Raw genomic sequence first — 22,778 nt, 5'->3', positions numbered from 1 at the left:
GTAAAAGGACACATTCTACTCATGTAAAAACATGCTGATTCCCAGACTGTCTGCGGATTTAGAAGACGATTGGGCCGGATCCGGCCCCCGGGCCTTAGTTTGCTTACCCATGCGCAAGAGCATTGAAAAGAGCAGTGTCTTACTGTTATTAGTATTGTTATTTTTAAATATACAGTGGTACCTCGCAAGACGAATGCCTCGCAAGACGAAAGAGTTTTCCGTTTTTTGAGTCGTTCCGCAAGACGAATTTCCCTATGGGCTTGCTTCGCAAGACGAAACGTCTTGCGAGTTCTTGCGAGTTTGTTTCCTTTTTCTTAAAGCCGCTAAGCCGTTAATAGCCGCTAAGCCGTTAATAGCCGCTAAGCCGTTAATAGCCGCTAAGCCGCTAATAGCCGTGCTTCGCAAGACGTAAAAACCGCAAGACGAGAGACTCGCGGAACGGATTAATTTTGTCTTGCGAGGCACCACTGTATATATATTGTATTGAAGAGTTTTCTTGAAGGAACAATGCAACTCAAAACGCCATGAAAAACAACCAAACCCCTGGTGCAAGGTCAAAATAAACTTGTAAGATTATGTTGTAGAATGACATGGAACGATAAATGACGACTCTACCACATGAATACATTCCCACCCACAGCATCAGAAAAAATTTAAAAGCAAAAGCCAGAGTTGACCCCCCCCCCTTTCCATAACCACTATGTATTTTAAAGAAAAAAAATCTCAAGGTGATTTACAACATGTTGAAACATCCCCAAAAACCCAGAACGAGACGTTACTGAAGAAAATCACATGTACAGTGGTGCCTCGCAAGACGAAAAGAATCCGTTCTGTGATTCTCTTCGTCTAGCGGTTTTTTCGTCTTGCGAAGCAAGCCCATTGACGGATTAGCGGATTAGCGCTATTAGCGGCTTTTAGCGGCTTATCTGCTGATCGGATCAGCTAATAAGCGGTTTAGCGGCTTAGAAAAAGGGGGGGGGGAGGGAAAAAAACCAGCAGGAACTCGCAAGACATTTTCGTCTTGCGAAGCAAGCCCATAGGAAATTTGTTTTGCGAAGCACCTCCAAAACGGAAAACTCTTTCGTCTAGCGAGTTTTCCGTCTTGCGAGGCATTCGTCTTGCGGGGCACCACTGTAAAGTATACATTCAAAGCAACATAAATTGAGGGGGGAAAGTATTTGATCCCCTGCTAAATTTGCCCGTTTGCCCCCTGACGAAGAAATGACCAGTCCGTAATTTTAATGGTAGGTTTATTGTAGCTGTGAGAGGCAGAATAACAATAAGGAAAACCCCCAGAAACCCAGAAGACGTGTGCCACCAATTCACGACTGCCATCTCCACAGGGACATACCTAAGCGTTTTTCGTGTGGCATCTGTTGGAATCGTCCCTCAAGTCCAGCCGAGGGCAGTACATTCAATCTTGCGAGAGTAAAAGCGTGTCTATGTTTTAGAATTGCTAGGTGATGCAGATGGGGCGCCAGAGAGTCGAAATGGGAGGGTGGAAAATAGTCATACCACGGGCAAAATTTCCTTATTGTGGCCAAGTTGTTCCGACTCAAGATCATTTAGGCGCTGACAATTTGGACTGTTTGCTTTGCTAAAAGGCAGTCCTGTTTAGGGAAGCTTTTAATGTTTGATGTATCACAGTATTTTAATATTCTTTTGGAAGCCGCCCAGAGTGGCTGGGGAAACCCAGCCAGATGGGCGGGGTATAAATAATAAATTATTATTATTATTATTAAAACCAAAGTGAGTCGCTGTTGCAGTGATAAACCACAGGAGTGAAGTTTTTGATAGACAACTTTAGTCCGGGCGCTTGTGTGACAATCTTGCAGCACTAGGCATATTAGACTTGGGGGATTTGAGTTTAGGCGAAGCCAATAGTTAAGTGTCCTAATCCAGATCCGTAATTCTACCGAGGGAAGATTAGCCTCTCGGACAGATAGAACCATAGAATTGTAGGGTTGGCAGGGACCCTGGCGGTCATCTAGTCCAACCCCTTGCAGTGCAGGAATATGCAACTCGAACCTGCAACCTTGGCGTTACCAGCAACCACACTCTTTAACCAGCTTTGGTCTGACTGGGTGGGGAATCTTCCTGTGTTTCGCCGCGAGCAGCCGTCCTTCCTCCAAGGACCGCTTTCCTTGGCATGTAATTAACGAGGCTCTCAGCAGGTTGCTGACTAACGGGTGGAAAGGGATTGCCGCTGCATCTCTGGCCTCCTTCCTTGGCAGCATCAATCACCTGTCGTTCTGCGGCGCTTCCGTGCAGCTGCCGACACTCCAGCTGCTCAGCGTTCGCCGGCAGCTGGTGGGGTTGGCAAGGAAGATGCTCCAAGATTCTGGGAGACGAGCAAACTCTGCTTTGACTTGCTTCATTTTTAGAAGGGAGACCTCCTGGGCTTAAAGGGTCGGCTTAAGTCCAGGAATATCTTCCCAATAGGGCCGGCTCACCCATGAGGCAAGGTGAGGCGACCGCCTCAGGTGGCAAGGTTCACATAGGCAGCAGATCCCAATGCAAATCTTTATTCATTAATATTATTACAGTGGTAAAAAGGTAAAGGGATCCCTGACCATTAGGTCCAGTCGTGGCCGACTCTGGGGTTGCGGCGCTCATCTCGCTTTATGGGCCGAGGAAGCCGGCATACAGCTTCCGGATTATGTGGCCAGCATGACTAAGCCGCTTCTGGCAAACCAGAGCAGCGCATGGAAACGCTGTTTACCTTCCCGCTGGAGTGGTACCTATTTATCTACTTGCTTTCGAACTGCTAGGTTGGCAGGAGCAGGGACCGAGCAACGGGAGCTCACCCCATCATTGCGGGGATTCGAACTGCCGACCTTCTGATCGGCAAGTCCTTGGCTCTCTGTGCCACCACAGTGCCACCCGCGTCCCTTTCATTACAGTGGTACCTCGGGTTAGGTACTTAATTTGTTCTGGAGGTCCGTTCTTAACCTGAAACTGTTCTTAACCTGAAGCACCACTTTACTAATGGGGCCTCCTGCTGCCGCCATGCTGCCAAAGCACGATTTCTGTTCTCATCCTGAAGCAAAGTTCTTAACCCAAGGTACTATTTCTGGGTTAGTGGAGTCTGTAACCTGAAGCATATGTAACCCGAGGTACCACTCTATTATTATTATTATTATTATTATTATTATTATTATTATTATTATTATTATTATTATTATTATTATTATTAATAATAATAATTTGATTTTTCAAATTATAGTTTTACAATCTCATATGGTGCTGGAGGAGACTCTTGAGAGTCCCATGGACTACAAGAAGATCAAATCTCTCCATTCTGAAGGAAATCAGCCCTAAGTGCTCACTGGAAGGACAGATCTTGAATCTGAGGCTCCAGTACTTTGGCCACCTCATGAGAAGACAAGACTCCCTGGAAAAGACCCTGGTGTTGGGAAAGATTGAGGGCTTTCACAAAGCAGGGGGCCGGTCCACCTTGCTGGGGGCTGGACTATATTTTGAAAAAAAGAGAAATGAACGAATTCTATGCCCCAGAAATAACCCAGAGATGCATTTTAAATAAAAGGACACATTCTACTCATGTAAAAACACGCTGATTCCCGGACCATCCGTGTGCTGGACTGAGAAGGCAATTGGGCCGGATCCGGCCCCCGGGCCTTAGTTTGCCCACCTATGTGCTTCACTGAAGTATGAAATATACTCTAGAAGACGACGAAAACACCAAAAGACACACAGCGGAATGTGGATGGTTTAATTTATTTCCCCCTGCGATTATGATCTTTAAGCTTAAAGGCTCAAAGAGTCTAAAGAGTAGAAAGCAAAGCAAAACAAAACTCAACAACACATGTAAAAGAATAAACTTGAAGATGACCTCGAAATCGTTCCAGATTATACCCCAAAATGAACTTAATTCACATTCTGTTCACCTAGAAATTCTGGGAACTGCTTCCAGGTGCAGCTCAGAGATTTCTGAACTACGTCAGTGAATATTGCCAAACTAGCACAGTGCTAGGTATACTTTCTCTCTGAATGCAATGCTGTGACCTTCAGACGCCTTTAAAAAGGGTCGGCCAAATTCACGGAGAAGGAATGAGGACCAAGGAACGGGATTGCGAACTGGCCAAAGATACAGTGGTACCTTGCTTTGCAAGTGTTTTGGATTACAACCACGTCAGACCCGGAACTGCGTGTCCCTTTTTTTTGGATTACCACCCATTTTTTTGGAGGCCCCATTGGCGAAAGCACGCCTTGGGTTACAACCTGTTTTGGTTTACAACCGGACCTCTGGAACGGATTATGGTTGTAAACCAAGGTACCACTGTATCTGAGTGCTGCCAAACTGCGGGGCTGAATAAATCTTTCCTCCATAGCGGTCAACTTACAGAGGGACTTACCGTATTTTTCGCCCTATAGGATGCACCGTCCCATAAGGCGCACCTAGTTTTTTTTTGGGGGGGGGAAATAAAGGGAAAAAAATTATTCCCCCCCAGGCGCGGGGCTGGGGCGGGGGAGGCCCGAGCTTCCCCCGACCCCAGCCCCCAAACAGGCAGCTCTCTACAAGCCGTGGGAGCCCAGCGCTGGCTCCCGCTGCTTGCGGAGAGGTCCGTGAAGCCTGGACGCGCTGATCTCAACGTGCGCAGGCTTCGGCATGCCGGCAACTCTCCGCAAGCAGCGGGAGCAGTCCACGAAGCCTGGAGATCGAGAGGGGTCGGTGCGCACTGACCCCCCTTGCTCTCCAGGCTTCAGCAAAAGCCTGCATTCGCCCCATAGGACGCACACACATTTCCCCATCATTTTGGAGGGGAAAAAGTGTGTCCTATAGGGCGAAAAATACAGTACATAAGGGACCAGCAGCCTCGAAAATAAGGGACCAGCAGCCAAAATAAGCGATTTTAGTCAACCATCTCCTTTCCTTTCCCCCATGTCGGACACGTACAGTGCTGTGATACGACAACAGAAATAGGTAGGGGAATGGTCATTAAAAGAAAAAATCGCCTCGGGCAGGTTGGCTTCAGGATCGTTACCAGGTCCCGGCGAGAGGTGACAATGCCCCAGAGAAAAACAGCGCAGCAGGTAATCTAAACGGATCCCCGTCCCCCTAGATCAGGGACGTCCAACTCCCAAGAGACCTGTTGCACATGCCTGCAGTGGCAGAGCTTCGTGCTGTGGCACAGGTGGTAGGCTGGCGCGCGTCCTGGGGGTGGGGCATCCAGCACGGGGGAGGGGGGCGAGAGGGGCAGCCGCGATTGCACCCTGCCAGGATCGCGCTGCCGGGGGCTGGGTGCTCCCCCCAGCCTCCTCTTCCTCCGCCAGTGCCCTAGATCTTGCGCCGAGCAAGACCCTGCATATCTAGCTGTGCATGCTAAAGTCGTAAGGTATGCCTCGGGCGGCTGAAGCAGTGATAGTTCTCTCCTCACTGGCCCTTTAAAGAAGGGGGTGAGCCCTGCCGCCCGACAGGATGGGCTGGACGCGGTTACCTCCGCCTGCTTAGAACTCCCAAAGTCTCGTTGGAGTCCAGGGAAGGGGGGAGCTAGCTGGCCGCTTTTCGTTCGGGGAAGGAAGCCCCCAGATGGCACCATAGTCGTGCCCCACCCCCAAGTGCACATCATTTTTGCAACTCCTGGTGCGCCCCGGGAGTTACGGACTCTTGGGTGTGTTGGGTGGAGGGCGCTATGACTCTCCAACAAGCTGACATTCCCCCCGAAGGTGCGCTCCTCCCTTATCTCCCGAGACAGACGGATGCTCACTGAGGCCCTGCTGTGATGTAAACAGACCCTTGTGGGGATGAGTCTTATCCCTGCGAGTGGGGGGTGGCTGGGAGGTGGGGGTAGTAGCCCTTTTCTCCCAGGCAGCATTGAAACCCGGGAAATTTAAGGGACATCATCAATCAGCAGCGGGACACGGCGCTGGGATAAGGGAGTGTCCCGCCAAATAAGGGACGGTTGACAGCTATGCTTTCCTCCCACCCTGCAGTGTTTAGGAAGAGGAAGGGGTTGGTTGTTTTTGTGTGTGTGACAACCTCTTAGCCCAAATTGCCACGAGGGCTTCCCCAAACCACCTGCCTGTCTGCTTTTGGAATCAGGATGCTAAGCTAGGGAGTCTTTCAGCCTGATGACCCTGCAAAGCAAACCTTCTGCTTTGGAGAAGGCTGGATTCAGACCCACCTTCCATCTGGTGGTAAGGGAAGGTCTTTGCCAAACCATTTCATTTTGTGGGAATGAGGTGTGGGATGTGATCCATTGGAGCAGTCAAATACAACATTCCTTGTTTCCCTAGAATGGGCACAAGCAGGGGATAGTACTCCAGTCAGTATACCGTATTTTTCGCCCCATAAGACGCACTTTTCCCCCTCCAAAAATGAAGGGGAAGTGTGCCTGCGTCTTATGGGGCGAATGCAGGCTTTCGCTGAAGCCTGGAGAGCGAGGGGGGTCGGTGCGCACCGACCCCTTTCGCTTCCAGGGTTCAGTAAGCTCTGCGCAACCCTCGGGAGACCGGCTCCGAGGGTTACGCAGAGCTGCCTGCAGTCCCGGGACCAGCGCAGCTCTGCCCAGCCACCGGGAGCCGGGGGCGAAGCTCCGCCCCGCTCCTGGTGGCCGTGCAGAGCTGCCTGCGGTCCTGGGACGGCAGGCAGCTCTGCGCCGCCATCCCGAGCGGGGCGGGACTTGGCGCCCCGCTCCGGATGGCGGCGCAGACCTGCCTGCAGTCCCGGGACGGCAGGCAGCTCTGCGCCGCCATCCCGAGCGGGGCGGGACTTGGCGCCCCGCTCCGGATGGCGGCGCAGACCTGCCTGCAGTCCCGGGACGGCAGGCAGCTCTGCGCCGCCATCCCGAGCGGGGCGGGACTTGGCGCCCCGCTCCGGATGGCGGCGCAGACCTGCCTGCAGTCCCGGGACGGCAGGCAGCTCTGCCCGCCATCCCGAGCGGGGCGGGACTTGGCGCCCCGCTCCGGATGGCGGCGCAGACCTGCCTGCAGTCCCGGGACGGCAGGCAGCTCTGCGCCGCCATCCCGAGCGGGGCGGGACTTAGCGCCCCGCTCCGGATGGCAGCGCAGAGCTGCGCTGGTCCCAGGACCGCAGGCAGCTCTGCACGGCCACCAGGAGCGGGGCGGAGCTTTGCCCCCGGCTCCCGGTGGCTGGGCAGAGCTGCGCTGGTCCCGGGACTGCAGGCAGCTCTGCGCAACCCTCGGAGCCGGTCTCCCGAGGGTTGTGCAGAGCTCTGTGCCGCCATCCCGAGGACTGCAGGCAGGTCTGCGCCGCCATCCGGAGCGGGGCGCCAAGTCCCGCCCCGCTCGGGATGGCGGCACAGAGCTGCCTGCCGTCCCGGGACTGCAGGCAGGTCTGCGCCGCCATCCGGAGCGGGGCGCCAAGTCCCGCCCCGCTCGGGATGGCGGCACAGAGCTGCCTGCCGTCCCGGGACTGGTGCACTTCTCCCCATCGCCAGCCCCACAAGCTAGGGGGACAGCGGGGAGGCAGAGCGTGCCTTCCCACTGTTCCCTGACCTGGTTCTTCCAGCCCTGCACCTGGGGGGGAAAATAATTTTTTTCTCTCCCCCCCCCAAAAAAACTAGGTGCGTCTTATGGGCCGGAGCGTCTTATGGGGCGCAAAATACGGTAACTTCCTGTTCTGCTGGTCTGGAGGATCCTTCCCCTGCATTTGACCTGGGAGATGGGTGCAGCCCAGGCTGACTCCATAAAAGAACCAAGTCACACAGCCATTTTCTTCTTTGATGATGTTCTCTTAATGTTTTTTTGCTGTCTGCTGGCTCTCAGCCAGCAGCACACGGTCTTAATCTCCATATGAGATGATCTCACACTGTGTTCTGTAACTACAAGCTGAAGTCTGCCTTCAGGGATCAAACTGAACTGAATGTGAGTAAACGTCTTGTTACTTTTATGGAAAGACTCTTGTGCCTTTATTCTTTTAAGAGGGATAAAAGGGGACACCAGGAATAATCCATCTGGGCAAGCCAGATTGGATGACAGTGGTACCTCGGGTTAAGTACTTAATTCGTTCCGGAGGTCCGTACTTAACCTGAAACTGTTCTTAACCTGAAGCACCACTTTAGCTAATGGGGCCTCTCGCTGCTGCTGCGCCGCCGGAGCACGATTTCTGTTCTCATCCTGAAGCAAAGTTCTTAACCTGAAGCACTATTTCTGGGTTAGCGGAGTCTGTAACCTGAAGCGTATGTAACCTGAAGCGTATGTAACCCGAGGTACCACTGTACTTAACTAAAGAGATTCAAAACTGAGGAGAATCTCCTCTGTTGCCTGACTCAAACGTGAGTGAAGGAAGGATAATACTTAATCAATATATCCTCTCCTACTATCATGAAGTGGAGGAGGAGGACGGACCATTTTAACCAGGAACAACACCCTCCCCGCAAGCCCCTAAGCATGACCAAGCCGAACCCCAAAAGACCACAAGTTGCTTCGTGCCATACAGCATGGAGAAGTCCAAGTGGAGGCCACCAAAATCAACAACCATCTCCTGATGTTCCCTTGCCAACACAGAAAGCTTTCTGAAAGCTGGCAGGCCGCGCTCTCAGATGTTCCCTTCGTCGAGCATTTGATTGAGCCCTTCGCAGATCCTCTGCAGGTGCGTGCGGTAAGGCTCGGACGACCCGTAGAGGGCCGAGAGGAACTCGTAGTCCGCAAAGTGGTTGAAGACGTGGTTGATGCGCGAGTGGGACTTGGCTGTCAGGTGGGTGTTGACCGCCTGGTGGAGCAGCTCGGAGCACTCCTTGAGCATGTTGGACAGGACCCGCCGGTCGAAGGTGAAGTCTATTTGGTAGAAGCTGACGGCGGTCATGGCCAAAGCGTGCAACTTCTTCCGGAAGCGATCCATGAGGGCCAGCTCGTCCGCGTTGAACTGTCCATTGCGGTAGAGGACACCCAGCTTCATGACCACCTTGATCAGGTTCTTGATGATCTTCTGGGCTTCCTTGCGGTTCCTCGTGTACTCCTTGGTGACCCGGTACAGTTCGTCCAGGATGTCACTGCTGGTGTCGTCAATGAAGATGCTGGCCATGTTTTTGGATGCCATCTTGCTCAGAAGTTTCTTCTGAGCTTGCAGAGCCAGGTTCTTGGTGCTGAAAGTGTCCATCTTTTCTGGAAAAGGCGAGAGCACACAGACATAATAGTAATAATAATAATAATAATAATAATAATAATAATAATAATAATAATAATTTGTTATTTAAAGTTACGCGGGTGGTGCTGTGGTCTAAACCACAGAGCCTAGGACTTGCTGATCAGAAGGTCGGCGGTTCGAATCCCCACGACTGGGTGAGCTCCCGTTGCTCGGTCCCTGCTCCTGCCAGCCTAGCAGTTCGAAAGCACGTCAAAGTGCAAGTAGATAAATAGGTACCGCTCTGGTGGGAAGGTAAATGGCGTTTCCGTGCGCTGCTTTGTCCTGCTGGCCACATGACCCAGACGCTGTATGCCGGCTCCCTCGGCCAATAAAGCGAGATGAGCACCGCAACCCCAGAGTCGGCCACGACTGGACCTAATGGTCAGGGGTCCCTTTAGCTTTACTTTTAATTTATTATTTATAGCCCACCCACCTGGCTCGGTTTCTCCAGCCACTCTGGGCGGATCCCAACAGAATAATAATAATAATAATAATAAGAATCCGAGACCAGGGAGAAGAGTTGGTGAAAGAAGACTGGAAGAAATTTAAAGACTATTTACAGAAATATTGTAAAATTAATGAATGTTAGAAGGATGTTGGAAAGAAACTAAGGGGTTTCCAGCTGTAATGCTTTAGGAGATACGGAAAAAAAAGGTTTACAAATGGGTAAAAGCTTAATGGTAAGGATTTGCTGAACTAACAAATTGAAGTGGAATACAAAGAAGGGAGGTATGAGGAGGTCTGGGGAAATAAGCGTAAGGAAGATATGTTATGGAAAACTATTTGTTTTTTAATTGTTTTTATGTTGTATTCTGTATTTTTTTATTTATTTTTCATTTTCATTGTTATATTTTAAAAACTTTAATAAATATCTTTTGGAAAAAAAAACACCGGAATAATAATAATAATAATAATAATAATAATAATAATAATAATAATAAAGCGATGAAACATCAAACATTTAAAACTTCCCTAAACAGGGCTGCCTTCAGATGTCTGGGCTGCCTTCTGCAAACCTTCCACTCCATCGTAAATTGTTAGTAATGCTACCTCTGGATTTTTGGTCAGTGTTAACCCAGTGATTTCTGTTAACCACCCTTTGCCAAAAAATTGTACATATTTACACCCCCACCACATGTGAACATAATCCCCTGTTTCCTGGCATCCCCTCCAACATAACACCGAATATTCCTTGTTTATTTGATTTAATCTGACTGGTGTTAAATACCGCCTCCAAATTACTTTATGATAATTTTCTTTTATTCTAGCAGACAACATTTTCAATGTATGGTTCTCCCACATTTCCTCCACAGCTTTGACTATCTATCTGTCATTTGAGCACTCCAGGACTTCCAAACACACTCCCTGGGGAGATCACTTCGGTGCTGCTAACACAGGGGACAGCAGTTACAAGTTACTGGGCTCTGCAGCCACAGCAGGTGCTGTGATTCTCCAGCGGTTTGACTTCACCTCTGCAGGCGCACTCCATTGCCTCTTGAGACAGACAGATACCAACAACTATGATCCTCCTCTTTCTGTAGAGGTAAAGAAACCCCTGACCGTAGGGTCCAGTCTTGGATGACTCTGGGGTTGCGGCGCTCATCTCGCTTTATTGGCCGAGGGAGTGCAGCTTCTGGGTCATGTGGCCAGCATGACTAAGCCGCTTCTGGTGAAACCAGAGCAGCGCACGGAAACGCCGTTTAACTTCCCGTCAGAGCCGTACCTATTTTTCTGCTTGCCCTGGTGTGCTTGCAAACCGCTAGGTTGGCAGGAGCAGGGACCGAGCAACGGGCGCTCACCCCGTCGCGGGGATTCGAACCGCCAACCTTCTGATCGGCAAGCCCTAGGCTCTGTGGTTTAACCCACAGCGCCACCCGCGTCCCCCTCTTTCTGTAATCAGCAACTAATACGTTGAAATAACAACAACTACAACTTGCAGGGGGCTGGACAAGACGACTCTCAGGGTGCCTTCCAACTTGACAATTGTATGATTCTAGCTTCGTTTTAGAAGCCGGACTCGGCCAACATCTCTGTTTGGGGCTCAATTACTGGAGCGACTGCTGGCTCCTGTCGCTTGCAACCAGAGACCCTGCTCTACATAGCCATCTCTCTTGCCAAGGGGATAAATTTTTCATACAGCTGTACAAAGAGGACCTGAATAATTTACGGAGGAGCTTGTGGAAGAGAGATGCAGGGAAGGAGGGACAGGAGCAGACCAGAAAGATAAAAAAAGGAGGCCTCAATTGTTTTCAGCGGTGACCACCTCCATCCGTACTGTTGCCAAACCCAGATACGTGCAGTTTATCCCGAGGAACGAGGGCTGGCTCAGCTTTGAATGAACGAGTTTGCTGAATTCGTTCAAAGATCTCTGGACCTCCCCTTGAAAGCAGCCCCAGCGGAACTGAACATGAATTAAGTTCGTTTTGGGTGTAGGACTAGAGGTCTGTATGCATAATAATAATAATAATAATAATAATAATAATAATAATAATAATTTATTATTTATACCCTGCCCATCTGGCTGGGCTTCTCCAGCCACTCTGGGCGGCTTCCAATCAAATATTAAAATACAGTAATATATCAAACATTAAAAACTTCCCTAAATAGGGCTGCCTTCAGATGTCTTCTAAAAGTTTGGTAGTCTGAAAAGTTTGGTAGACTCGCTGGCCTTGGGGAGCTCAATAATAATAATAATAATAATAATTTATTATTTATACTCCGCCCATCTGGCTGGGCTTCCCAGTATATATTACAGTATATTAAAATACTGTAATAGATCAAACATTAAAAGCTTCCCTAAATAGGGCTGCCTTCAGATGTCTTCTAAAAGTCTGGTAGTCGTTGTTCTCTTTGACATCTGGTGGGAGGGCGTTCTATAGGGCGGGCGCCACTACCGAGAAGGCCCTCTGCCTGGTTCCCTGTAACTTGGCTTCTCGCAATGAGGGAACCGCTAGAAGGCCCTCGGTGCTGGACCTCAGTGTCCGGGCTGAACGATGGGGGTGGAACGCTCCTTCAGGTATACTGGACCGAGGCCATTCAGGGCTGTAAAGGTCAGACCAACACTTTGAATTGTGCTCGGAAACGTCCTGGGAGCCAGTGTAGGTCTTTCAAGACTGGTGTTATGTGGTCTTGGTGGCCGCTCCCAGTCCCCAGTCTAGCTGCCGCATTCTGGATTAGTTTCCGGGTCACCTTCAAAGGTGGCCCCATGTAGAGCACTGTATCCAGTACAGTGGACACTTGGCTTGTGAATGTGATCCGTGCGGGAGGCACGTTTGCAACCTGCAGTGCCGCGATTTAGCACTTCTGCGCATGCACGAACTCCGAAACCCGGAAGCAACCCGTTCCGGTACTTCCAGGTTCGGCGTGGTGCGCAACCCGAATTCACACAACCTGAAGCGTCTGTAACCCGAGGTATGACTGTATTGAAGACCCGATTGGATGGGTCTCCTTTTCAGTTGAGGTGAGTTTGCTCTACAGACTGTGTTGCAAAGGAACAGCTGGAAGTTGCCTCCAGTCAGCTAATCGGCACCGACTTCAAACTCTGCTCTCTGCAGGGATCAGCTGTGCTATGGAATCTTGTAATGCCGCTGATCCCAGCAGGCTTGAAGTCAGAGGCGATCCACTGGAAGACACAAGATTTGCCCACTCTGGAAGAATGGCAGACGCAACTGATAGACTACATGGAACTTGCTGAAATGACTGGCAGAATTCGAGACCTGGGAGAAGAGACGATGGAAGAGGACTGGAAAAAATTTAAAGACTATTTACAAAAACATTATAAGCTGTATGAATGCTAAGAGAATGCATGATAGAAAATAACATGGCATCAGTAATTTAGTTGTATGATGTATGAATATGTGACGATTAAGAAAAGGATGAAATTTGAAGTAATATTATGTTTAAGTTAAACAGTTTAGGACATGATGAAATATTGAAAATTTGGGACATAATATCCGAGAATTATAAAATAAGAATTGAAATAAGGTAATAATTTGCTGCTTATAACTATATGTCTGAGAACGCAGGAAAGGGTGATGTGAGGAAGTCCAAAGATCATGAAAATAAGATTTAAGGATAAATTGATTTTGTTGTGCTTTTTCCTTTCATGTTATTTTTATTTTTTGAATTTTCTTTGTTGTCTTTTTTATGGTGTATGGTGATGGTATTTTATATGTTTGTTGGTTTGTTTTTCTATTGTTTAAAAAACTGGTAATAAATATTTTATTTTAAAAAAAATGAAGTCAGAGACGATCCCTGATGGGCGGGAACTGCCTTCAGATTCTGCTTTGGCTACTGGGATCGGCTGTGCTGTGGTGCTCCCTGTAGAAATTATGCACCACAGCCGAGGGCTTTGAGTCAGCACCGATCAGTTGATAGTCACTGAATTTGAGTGCTGTTGTTTGCTGGGATCGGCTGTGCTTATAGAATTCCCCATGGAGAACTCTATAAATCCAGCAGTTTTTGGCTGAACATTAGGAAATGCTTTTCCAATGACAAGAGTAGTTGGCTCCTCACCTCTCTCGCCCTGACCTCGCCACTGTGATCCACACGGCGGTCACCTCCAGGCTTGATTATTGTAACTCGCTCTACGTGGGGCTGCCCTTGAGACTGACCCAGAAACTCCAGCGGGTGCAGAATGCCATGGCGAGACTCCTTACGGGGTCTTTGCCACAGGATCACATTCACGCAGTACACTGGCTCCTGGTGGAGTACAGGATCAGGTTAAAGGTGCTGGTTTTAACCTTTAAAGCCCTATACGGCCTAGGACCCTCAGACCTACGGGACTGCCATTCCTGGTATGTCCCACAGAGGACCTTATGGTCTTCAAATAAAAACATCTTGGAGATCCCAGGCCACAGGGAGGTTAGGCTGGCCTCAACCAGAGCCAGGGCCTTTTCAGTCTTGGCCCCAACTTGGTGGAACGCTCTGTCACAAGAGACCAGGGCCCTGCGGGACTTGACACCTTTCCGCAGGGCCTGCAAGATGGAGCTGTTCCACCAGGCCTTTGGCCAAGGCACAGCCTGACCCCCTTTCTCCTTCTGTAATCTTCAGGGAACTCTAATCCGATGGTTGCCATTAATTTGATTCTGATTTGATTCTAGAATGTATTTTAATTAACTGCACGATTTTAGGTACACTGTGCTATTTTTACCTGTTGTTAGCCGCTCTGAGCTCGGCTTTGGCTGGAGAGGGTGGGATACAAATAAAATTTTATTATTTTATTATTATAAAGAGCTGTTCAACAACGGAACAGGCTTCCTTGGGAAGTGATTGGCCCTTTGGGACAGCTACCTGTCAGGGATGTTGTGGTTGCACTGGAAGCCGTGAAGCCAGCAGGGGGCTGGACTAGCAGATCTCTCAAGCACCATACGCCACTGTGATTGCAATGGGAACAAGCCCTTCTGCGAGTGCGCTGCTGGCAAAGTTGAGCTTTCTGGAAAACCCGGCTAAGATTGCAAGTGTAGGCTGACAATTGACGGAGGAAGCCGTTCCATGGAAGGGCAACTTGGCATGCTCTGGAGCGGCATAAATATTCCCGCTAATGAGCCAATTAGTTACACCAAGCGAGGGAAATATTAGGCGCCATAACAGATTGGGCCATAAATCACGTCGGCAAAGCATCGTCCCGTGGCAGCTTTCCTGAGCCCTGGCGTTTGTTTTCCAATCTGGTTTGGTGATCTGAGTTTTGATTTGACCTCCGAATCCTCAACCTGAGAACTCCTCTGCTCCCAAACCTGAGTGATATGGCAGTTAATAAATTAAACACACACTTTCTTGCACCCAGGAGCCACGATTTGGAAGCTCTCTTTGCAACGGGAGGGCCAGGAAGGCGAGTCAAAGGTGAACGCCTCACACGTTTGTGTGACCATTCGCTGAAGCTTAACCCCTGAACCTCTTTTCCTGCGCAGCGAGAAAACAGGTGACGCAATTAAATGGGGATTTCTTCTGAGCGCAGGATATATCGTCAGGAAGCTGCAGGATATTCGCAGACTGGAAGCAAGCTTGCAGGAGCAAGCAGCTCTGAAATTGGGAACATGGCTAGCTGCTCCCAAAGCACAAAACCATCACAAATTTGCAATAAAACAGACCTCTAGAGTAGGGTTACCAGACGTCCCCATTTCCCGGGGACAGTCCCTGGATTTGCGAATAAGTCCCCGGACAAATCCCATCCCCGGAATGTCCCCGGATTTCATCTAATGTCCCCGGGAAACGTACAAGCGTCAGTCTGAGCAGCCCGGAGCAGTTGGTTCTGGCTGGCTTCAGGAGCTGCTCAGAAGTCCCCATATGATGGTGGTTCAAGGGCTCTCAGATGCAGCTTCCGGGCTGCCTCCACCTTCCCTGACCCCAGAAACTAAGCTGTGAAGGGAGGCTTCACGCTGCCTATCGGAGCAGCCTCACAACTCCTACTTGCGTGAAAGCAGGAGCGGGGCAGGGATCTCTCAGCTGTGAAGGTAGGCTTCATGCTGCCTATCAGAGCTTGCGTGCAAGCAGGAGAGGGCAGGGATCTCTCAGTTAGGCAATGGGAAGCCTCCATTCCCAGCTGAGGGATCTCCGCCTCCTCCTGCTTGCACGCAAGTAGGAATGGGATTGGGGCTGCTCCGATGGGAAGGGAGGCATCGCACTGCCTGAGCCTCACCACAGCCGCCGTTCTCGGTCCTCCTTCTCCACCTTCCATGCCTGACCCACCGCACACCGCTTCCCCATCACCACCGAAGAACCAACAACTCAAGGGCTGCCAAGGCTCGTGGAGAAAGGAGATAGAAGCCTCGGAAGAAGGGGAAACATGGTGGGTAAAGTCAAGGTGGCATCCGCCCCTCTGCCACTGACATCGCTGCAGCGTCCTGAACATGTAAAGGGGCCCCTGACCATTAGGTCCAGTCGTGGCCAACTCTGGGGTTGCAGTGCTCATCTCGCTTTTTTGGCCGAGGGAGCCGGCGTACAGCTTCCGGGTCATGTGGCCAGCAGGACCAAGCCGCTTCTGGCGAACCAGAGCAGCGCACGGAAACACTGTTTACCTTCCCGCCAGAGTGGTACCTATTTATCTACTTGCACTTTGACGTGCTTTTGAACTGCTAGGTTGGCAGGAGCAGGGACAGAGCAACGGGAGCTCATCTTGTCACTGGGATTCGAACCGCCGACCTTCTGATCAGCAAGTCCTAGGCCCTGTGGTTTAACCCACAGCGCCACCCGCGTCCCTATCCCGAAGGTGTAGTATTTATTTATTTAATAGCTGAAGTGTCCCCGGATTCATTGAAAAAAATCTGGTAACCTTATGTATGGACGCTGAACCTGAAGCACTGAAACAGTGAAGCTTCTTGCAACTGGGTGCTGTACGTTGTTTAAATAGAAACACAGAATCACAGAACTGTAGAGTTGGAAGGGAACCCAAAGTGTCATCTAGTTGAGCCCCCTTGGAAGGCAGGAATCACAACTAAAGCATCCATAATGAAGGCAGGAATCACAACAGATGGCATCCATAACAGATGGCCATCAAACCTTTGCTTGGAAACCTCCAACGGATGAGAGTCCCCCATCTTTCCTCTGTTGAACTGCTCTTGAACTGTCAGAAAGTTCTTCCTGATATTGAGTCGGAATCTCCTTTCTTGTAACTAGAAGCCATGGGTTCGAGTCCTACCCTCCAGAGCAGGAGGGCAAGTAATCTTGTTATATTCATAGTTGTCAGGGAACTGCCATCAGAGGGAAGAGGAGAGGAAAGTCGCTCCAGCGATGCAGGGGAGGGAACCAGCAAGGAGAGAGAGAGGGTTCCCGCAGGGGAAAGAAATCCAGGGAACACCAGGGAGAAAGGGGAAGCCGGGAGCAAGGTGGAGGGGAGGCTCAGAGACTCTTCCAGTGAAATCAGCGGAGAGAGCACAGGACCTCCGCTTGGCACGCCCACGCTGCGCAGAAGGCTTTCACGCAGAGAATCTAGGCGGAGACTTGGTCTCAAGCAACTTTTATGTTGGAAGAAATTTAGATCCCGCCCACTGACGGATTCTGCCAGTGACTAAGACAGCCGCGTTTCAAGGGCTGTCAATCAGGGAAAGTTTAGCTACACGGCAAGCTTGGAGCAGTTTGCAGTTTACGCACAAGCAACCCCAATTCCCATTACAATAGTATTGAAATGTGGCTTTTTGTATGTCATTCTTTCTGCTTTGCTGTCTAAAGACAAGGCAAACCTTAAAAAATGTAGCATAAACACCGACAACTGGGAAACACTGGCCTGCGAGCGCTCCCGTTGGAGAACAGCCTTTACCAAAGGTGTCGTGGGTTTTGAAGACGCTCGAACTCAGGATGCAAGGGAGAAACGTGCTGAGAGGAAGGCATGCTTGGCAAACCTTAACCGTGATCAGCTCCCGCCCGGGAACCTCTGTCCCCACTGTGGAAGGACGTGTGGATCCAGAATTGGCCTCCACAGTCGCTTACGGACTCATTGTTAAAACTGTGTTTATGGTAAGGTTACCAGACGTCCCTGTTTCCTGGGGAAAACCCCCAGATTTACAAACCAGTCCCCATACAAAAATCATTGAAGTTGAAAAGTGTCCCCGGATTCATTGAAAAAAATCTGGTAACCTTAGATAATCTTACTCGGCTACGAGGGATCGCCAAGGAAGAAGAAGATTGACATGTGGCCTTTTGTATGTTATTCTTTCTGTTTTGCTGTTATCAGCTATTTTTCTGGAAAAAGAGGTGCCAGAACTCACCCTGAATGCCTCTCTCTTTCTCTTAGAACGGTGCCCACCTGACAGGGGCCGGAACTGAGTTCCAGTGAGATCTGGCTGGGGGAAAAAAAGCCCTGGCTCTTAATCTGAAATGTTTACTTTGCTATTCTTCTGCTACGTTATTATGACATATTTTGGGGGTAGCGTTTAATGGAAATGAATCTCTGTTCCTTTGTTGTAAGCAGCTCTGAGCATGGTTTTGTGTGTCCAAAGGCTGAAAACCAATAAAATGAATGGAACTGGGACTTGATTCAGAGCAAACACACCTTAGCGTTGTGTTGTGTTGTGTTGTGTGGCTGCAGTCAGCCTTTCTCCTGAGTAGGCCATGCATAGGCTTGAGTAAACTGAAGCCTCTCCACCCAACGGAATTTAGGGACAAGCTTTCGGAAAGGACAACCTGAGACGATTATTTGCTCAGAAGAGGAATTGGCACTTGGTTGCTAAACAGCGAGTCATCCTTTTGGGTTACCTTAACTTGCTGCTATCTTAAGGAAATCACCTTTGAGTGCTCACTGGAAGGACAGATCCTGAAGCTGAGACTCCAAGACTTTGGCCACCTCATGAGAAGAGAAGACTCCCTGGAAAAGACCCTGATGTTGGGAAAGATGGAGGGCGCAAGGAGAAGGGGACGACAGAGGACGAGATGGTGGGACAGCGTTCTTGAAACTACCAGCATGAGTTTGACTAAACTGCGGGAGGCAGTGGAAGACAGGAGTGCCTGGCGTGCTCTGGTCCAGGGGGGCACGAAGAGTCGGACACGACTAAACGACTAAGCAACAACAACAACAAACTTGCTGCTGGGAGGATTAAAACACCGAATGAATATCCAGATGCAAAACTGTGTTTACTTTTGATTTTGGCGATTAGGATCGTAATTATGATCTCAGCCCTGGGCGCTCCTTTGCGGGTGAAAACAAGCTGGCGAAAGCAGAACCTGCAAAAATCCGCCGTTAAACTCAGGGTGCCGACTTTTAAACTGTGCGATTTTCTAAATCCTAACCGAGGAGGGTAATTCTGTCTGCTCCACGCTGTTCTCAACATTTAAATTTTGTGTACAAATTGCAGTAGCTGGTGTTTCAATCGGGTCTGGCGATTTTTATGCACTCAGTTGCATTTATATACATGTTTGTATTCTGCACTCAAATTACAAGCGGCCACGTGACCCCATCCAAATCTGTGAGAGCTTAATAATTTTTTAAAAAAACAGGTGTTTGTGTATTTTGAATGGTCTTCTCCTTTTCTGCCTCCCACATACATCCTTCCTGTGGTTCCTATTGTTTGCAGCAAATATGTAAACTCTGGAGCAGAAAACTCATGTTCAGAGTCACTGTTTCTTATTTAACCCCCCCAACCAGGGAGTAAAAACACTTTGTACATGCTCAGAGGCGCTGCGTCCACACATCAGCAGAAGCTTGCTCCTTTCACAAACATATGTACAGATCTTAGGTCCCTTTTATATATACTGCTTTGATCCGCAGAATTGGCACAAGCGCCACATAATACGGTCCTTTGGAACTCCCCGCCTATTGAAATTGCTCTTGAAATCGCGCCTTCTCCATAAAAAAACATTTTTGTTTAGTCAAGCCCCCATCCCACCCCCCAATGCTTAGAAAGCTGAGGTAATTTCAATGCTTAGAAAGCTGAGGTAATTTCAGTTTTGTATGTTTTAAATTAGGGTTGTGATTCTTTAAATTATTATTATTATTATTATTATTATTATTATTATTATTATTATTATTATACAGTTCTATCTTTTTGTAAACTGTCAAGGGGTGTATGGCTTTTTATGAAACAAACAAATAAAAATAAATTTAAAAGCAATTAACAGCTTAACTGCCATGTTCATTTAGAGGCCCTCCGGTCTAATACCAGTTGCAGGTGGTTGGCTGTGGTTTCTCGATAACTACTTCATGAGGTCGGGCCCTGATACTAAGTTTGTGGTTCGTTCAAGGCACTCTGCACATCCTCAGATGCACCCTTCTTTGTCCTCCAGTGTGGGATAGCCAGTGTGGAGTAGTGGTTAAGAGCGATAGACTCGTAATCTGGTGAACCGGGTTCGCGTCTCCGCTCCTCCACATACAGCTGCTGGGTGACCTTGGGCTAGTCACGCTTCTCTGAAGTCTCTCAGCCCCACTCACCTCACAGAGTGTTTGTTGTGGGGGAGGAAGGGAAAGGAGAATGTGAGCCGCTTTGAGACTCCTTCGAGTAGTGATAAAGCGGGATATCAAATCCAAACTCCTCCTCCTCCTCCTCCTCCTCCTCCTCCTCCTCCTCCTCCTCCTCTTCTTCTTCTTCTTCTTCTTCTTCTTCTTCTTCTTCTTCCTCTCACCCTCTTATAACAGGCATAGGCAAACTCGGCCCTCCAGATGTTTTTGGGACTACAACTCCCATCATCCCTGACCACTGGTCCTGTTAGCTAGGGATGATGGGAGTTGTAGTCCCAAACCATCTGAAGGGCCAAGTTTGCCTATGCCCATCTTAAAGGTAAAGGGACCCCTGACAATTAAGTCCAGTCATGAACGACTCTGGGGTTACGGCGCTTATCTCGCTTTAAAGGCTGAGGGAGCCGGCATTTGTTCGCTTCCACAGACAGTTTTTCTGGGTCATGTGGCCAGCAGGACTAAGCTGCTTCTGGAGAAACCAGGGCAGCGCATGGAAACGCCTTTTACCTTCCCGCTGGAGCGGTATCTATTTATCTACTTGCGCTGGTATGCTTTCAAAGTGCTAGGTTGGCAGGAGCTGGGACCGAACAACGGGAGCTCACCCCGTCGTGGGGATTCAAAGCAACCATTCGATTGGGAAGCCCAAGCAGCACAGTGGTTTAACCCACAGCGCCACCCGCGTGCCTGTCTTACAACTTCCATTTGAGATCCTGCATTGGCAAAGACTTAGGCAGGCATAGGCATACAATCTACCCTGGCCTTAGGGCTAGATAGGTAAAGGTAAAGGGGCCCCGACCATTAGGTCCAGTTGTGGCCAACTCTGGGGTTGCGGCGCTCATCCCGCTTTACTGGCCGAGGGAGCCGGCGTACAGCTTCCGGGTCATGTGGCCAGCAGGACTAAGGTGCTTCTGGCGAACCAGAGCAACGCATGGAAACGCTGTTTACCTTCCCGCCGGAGTGGTACCTATTCATCTACTTGCACTTTGACGTGCTTTCGAACTGCTAGGTTGGCAGGAGCTGGAACCGAGCAATGGGAGCTCACTCCGTCATGGGGATTCGAACCGCCGACCTTCTGATTGGCAAGTCCTAGGCTCAGTGGTTTAACCCACAGCGCCACCCGTGTCCCTCAAACTCCCGCTTTAAAATCGCTAAGGGTCTTTGCAGACCACGTCAAGATTTTTCTGCCTGTTGCAGCAGCAACTGCGATTCCATAGAATTCAAAATGCATTGCGACGAAAAGCTACCTGGGAAATGAAACAAGCCATTAAAACCACAATTAAAAATCCCGCAAATCTGCAGGCATGTCATGGAACCACCTGCATGAAGTTTGCTTTGGTTCGCCAGAAGTGTTTTAGCCATGCTGGCCACATGATCTGGAAGCTGTCTGCAGACAAACGCCGGCTCCCTCGGCTAGTAAAGTGAGATGATCGCCGTAACCCCAGAGTCGTCCGCGACTGGACCTAACGGTCAGGGGTCCCTTTACCTTTACCTTACCTGGATTACAGCGGGTTGGGCTGGATGACCCTTCCACTTCTACAATTCTATTATCTTTTCTACTCTTTCCCCTTTGTTCTTCTCCTCTTTCTTTTTTCCCTTCCTTCTCTCTTTCGTCTCCCTCCTTCCTTCCACCCTTCTCTCTTCCTCCTTCCTTCCTTCTCCCTCCCTCCCTTCCAAAACAAACTATCTTACAGAAAGCAAAGCCATGACCATCAGCAAACCACCCAAAAACCACCGCACAGCCACATTTTTCCTGGCTTACAGCCTTCCGTCTTGGCAAGTAGACAAGAAGGAAGTGTGTTTAGCCCAGCCACTCCAAGTCTGTCCAGTCGCCAGCCCTTTCGGGTTTCGTGGGAACCCTGCTGCCCCGGGGCGGGCGCGCGCGCGCTCTCTCCTGCTGCTTCTTACCTGGTCTGATCCTTCCACATGAGCCGCAGACCCCTCCGGGTCTTCTCCTCCAAACTGGTCCCCTAAGCAAGACCCTCGTCTGCAAATCCGCCTCTTCTTAACCTCAAAGATCCGCTTGAGGAAAAGGCAGATTCTTTGGGTTTTGTTTGTTTGTTTTAAAAAGATGTTGCAGATACCCTTAATTGAAAGACAATGTCTCAACTTGGCCAAGGCTCGCTTTCTGCTAGCCGCGATCTCTCTCTCTCTCTCTCTCTCCCCGCATCCGGAGTCCAAGGTTGAAACTCGATTCTTTTGCAACACAGAGGCAAGTTTCAAATTCAAAGAGAGCTGGAGGTGGCGGGGGGGGTGAGGAGAGGGGGGGGCGGAGGGTGACAGGCCAGGCAGCCAACCAACCATTGCGCAGGGCTACCTACGAAGCAGCCAATGGGGAAGCCAGGAGATAGAGGTGGGCGCAAATTAGAGGCGAGGAAAGCGCATTCCTTTATCAGCCCCTGCGCAGCCTTTGAGAAGCGGGAGGGATGTGGGTCTAAGTAAGGGAAACCCGTCCCCCCCAACCCCCCAGTCTCAAGGCAGACAAGGCACAATGCCAGAAACGCTTCTTGAGCCACCTGGGCCGGGCAGGGGGGTGAGCGCACCCTTCAAATCCATTCCTCTTCCCCCCACTTTATCTGGGTGCAAAATCGGCTCGCAGAACGCAGCGTGGGAGGTGAACCTTCCAGGTTCTGCCCAGGGATCCCAGGACATGTCCGGTTGCCATATGTCCTCTTTTCCCTGGACATGTCCTCTTTTCCCTGGACATGCCCTCTTTTTCATGAGTCGCCAAAGCCATCCATAGTTAAAAGTTGTTGTTGTTCAGTCGCATAGCTGTCAACTGTTCCTTTT

The 22,778-nt window shown here is 49.8% G+C and overlaps 1 protein-coding gene across 3 annotated transcripts; it reads right to left on the bottom strand.

Annotated features, from left to right (window-relative positions):
• Positions 1–7,597: 7,597 nt before the first annotated feature.
• On the bottom strand, positions 7,598–22,200 carry TNFAIP8L1 (TNF alpha induced protein 8 like 1). Of its 3 annotated transcripts, XM_081178123.1 has the most exons (3): positions 21,897–22,200; positions 17,812–17,886; positions 7,598–9,087 (listed from the first exon to the last, which is right to left on the bottom strand). In XM_081178123.1, exon 3 carries the CDS (start codon positions 9,080–9,082, stop codon positions 8,522–8,524), a length of 561 nt encoding a protein of 186 aa, XP_081034249.1. In that variant the 5' UTR covers positions 9,083–9,087; positions 17,812–17,886; positions 21,897–22,200; the 3' UTR covers positions 7,598–8,521. The 3 variants fall into 3 exon arrangements, with proteins under 3 accessions (XP_081034249.1, XP_081034248.1, XP_081034250.1); XM_081178122.1 differs by lacking the exon at positions 17,812–17,886; XM_081178124.1 differs by lacking the exon at positions 17,812–17,886 and having other exon boundaries at positions 22,073–22,197.
• Between the last annotated feature and the right edge of the window lie 578 nt (positions 22,201–22,778).

This window comes from Podarcis bocagei (genome assembly GCF_964188305.1).
Source record: "Podarcis bocagei genome assembly, chromosome: 18".
NCBI lineage: Eukaryota > Metazoa > Chordata > Lepidosauria > Squamata > Lacertidae > Podarcis > Podarcis bocagei.
The sequence above is the reverse complement of the archived record's forward strand: the minus strand, read 5'-3'. Positions and strand labels throughout refer to the sequence as shown.

Bases quoted from the DNA above. Each gene is read 5' to 3' on its own strand.
- TNFAIP8L1 (XM_081178123.1), bottom strand. From the start codon at position 9,082: ATGGACACTTTCAGCACCAAGAACCTGGCTCTGCAAGCTCAGAAGAAA.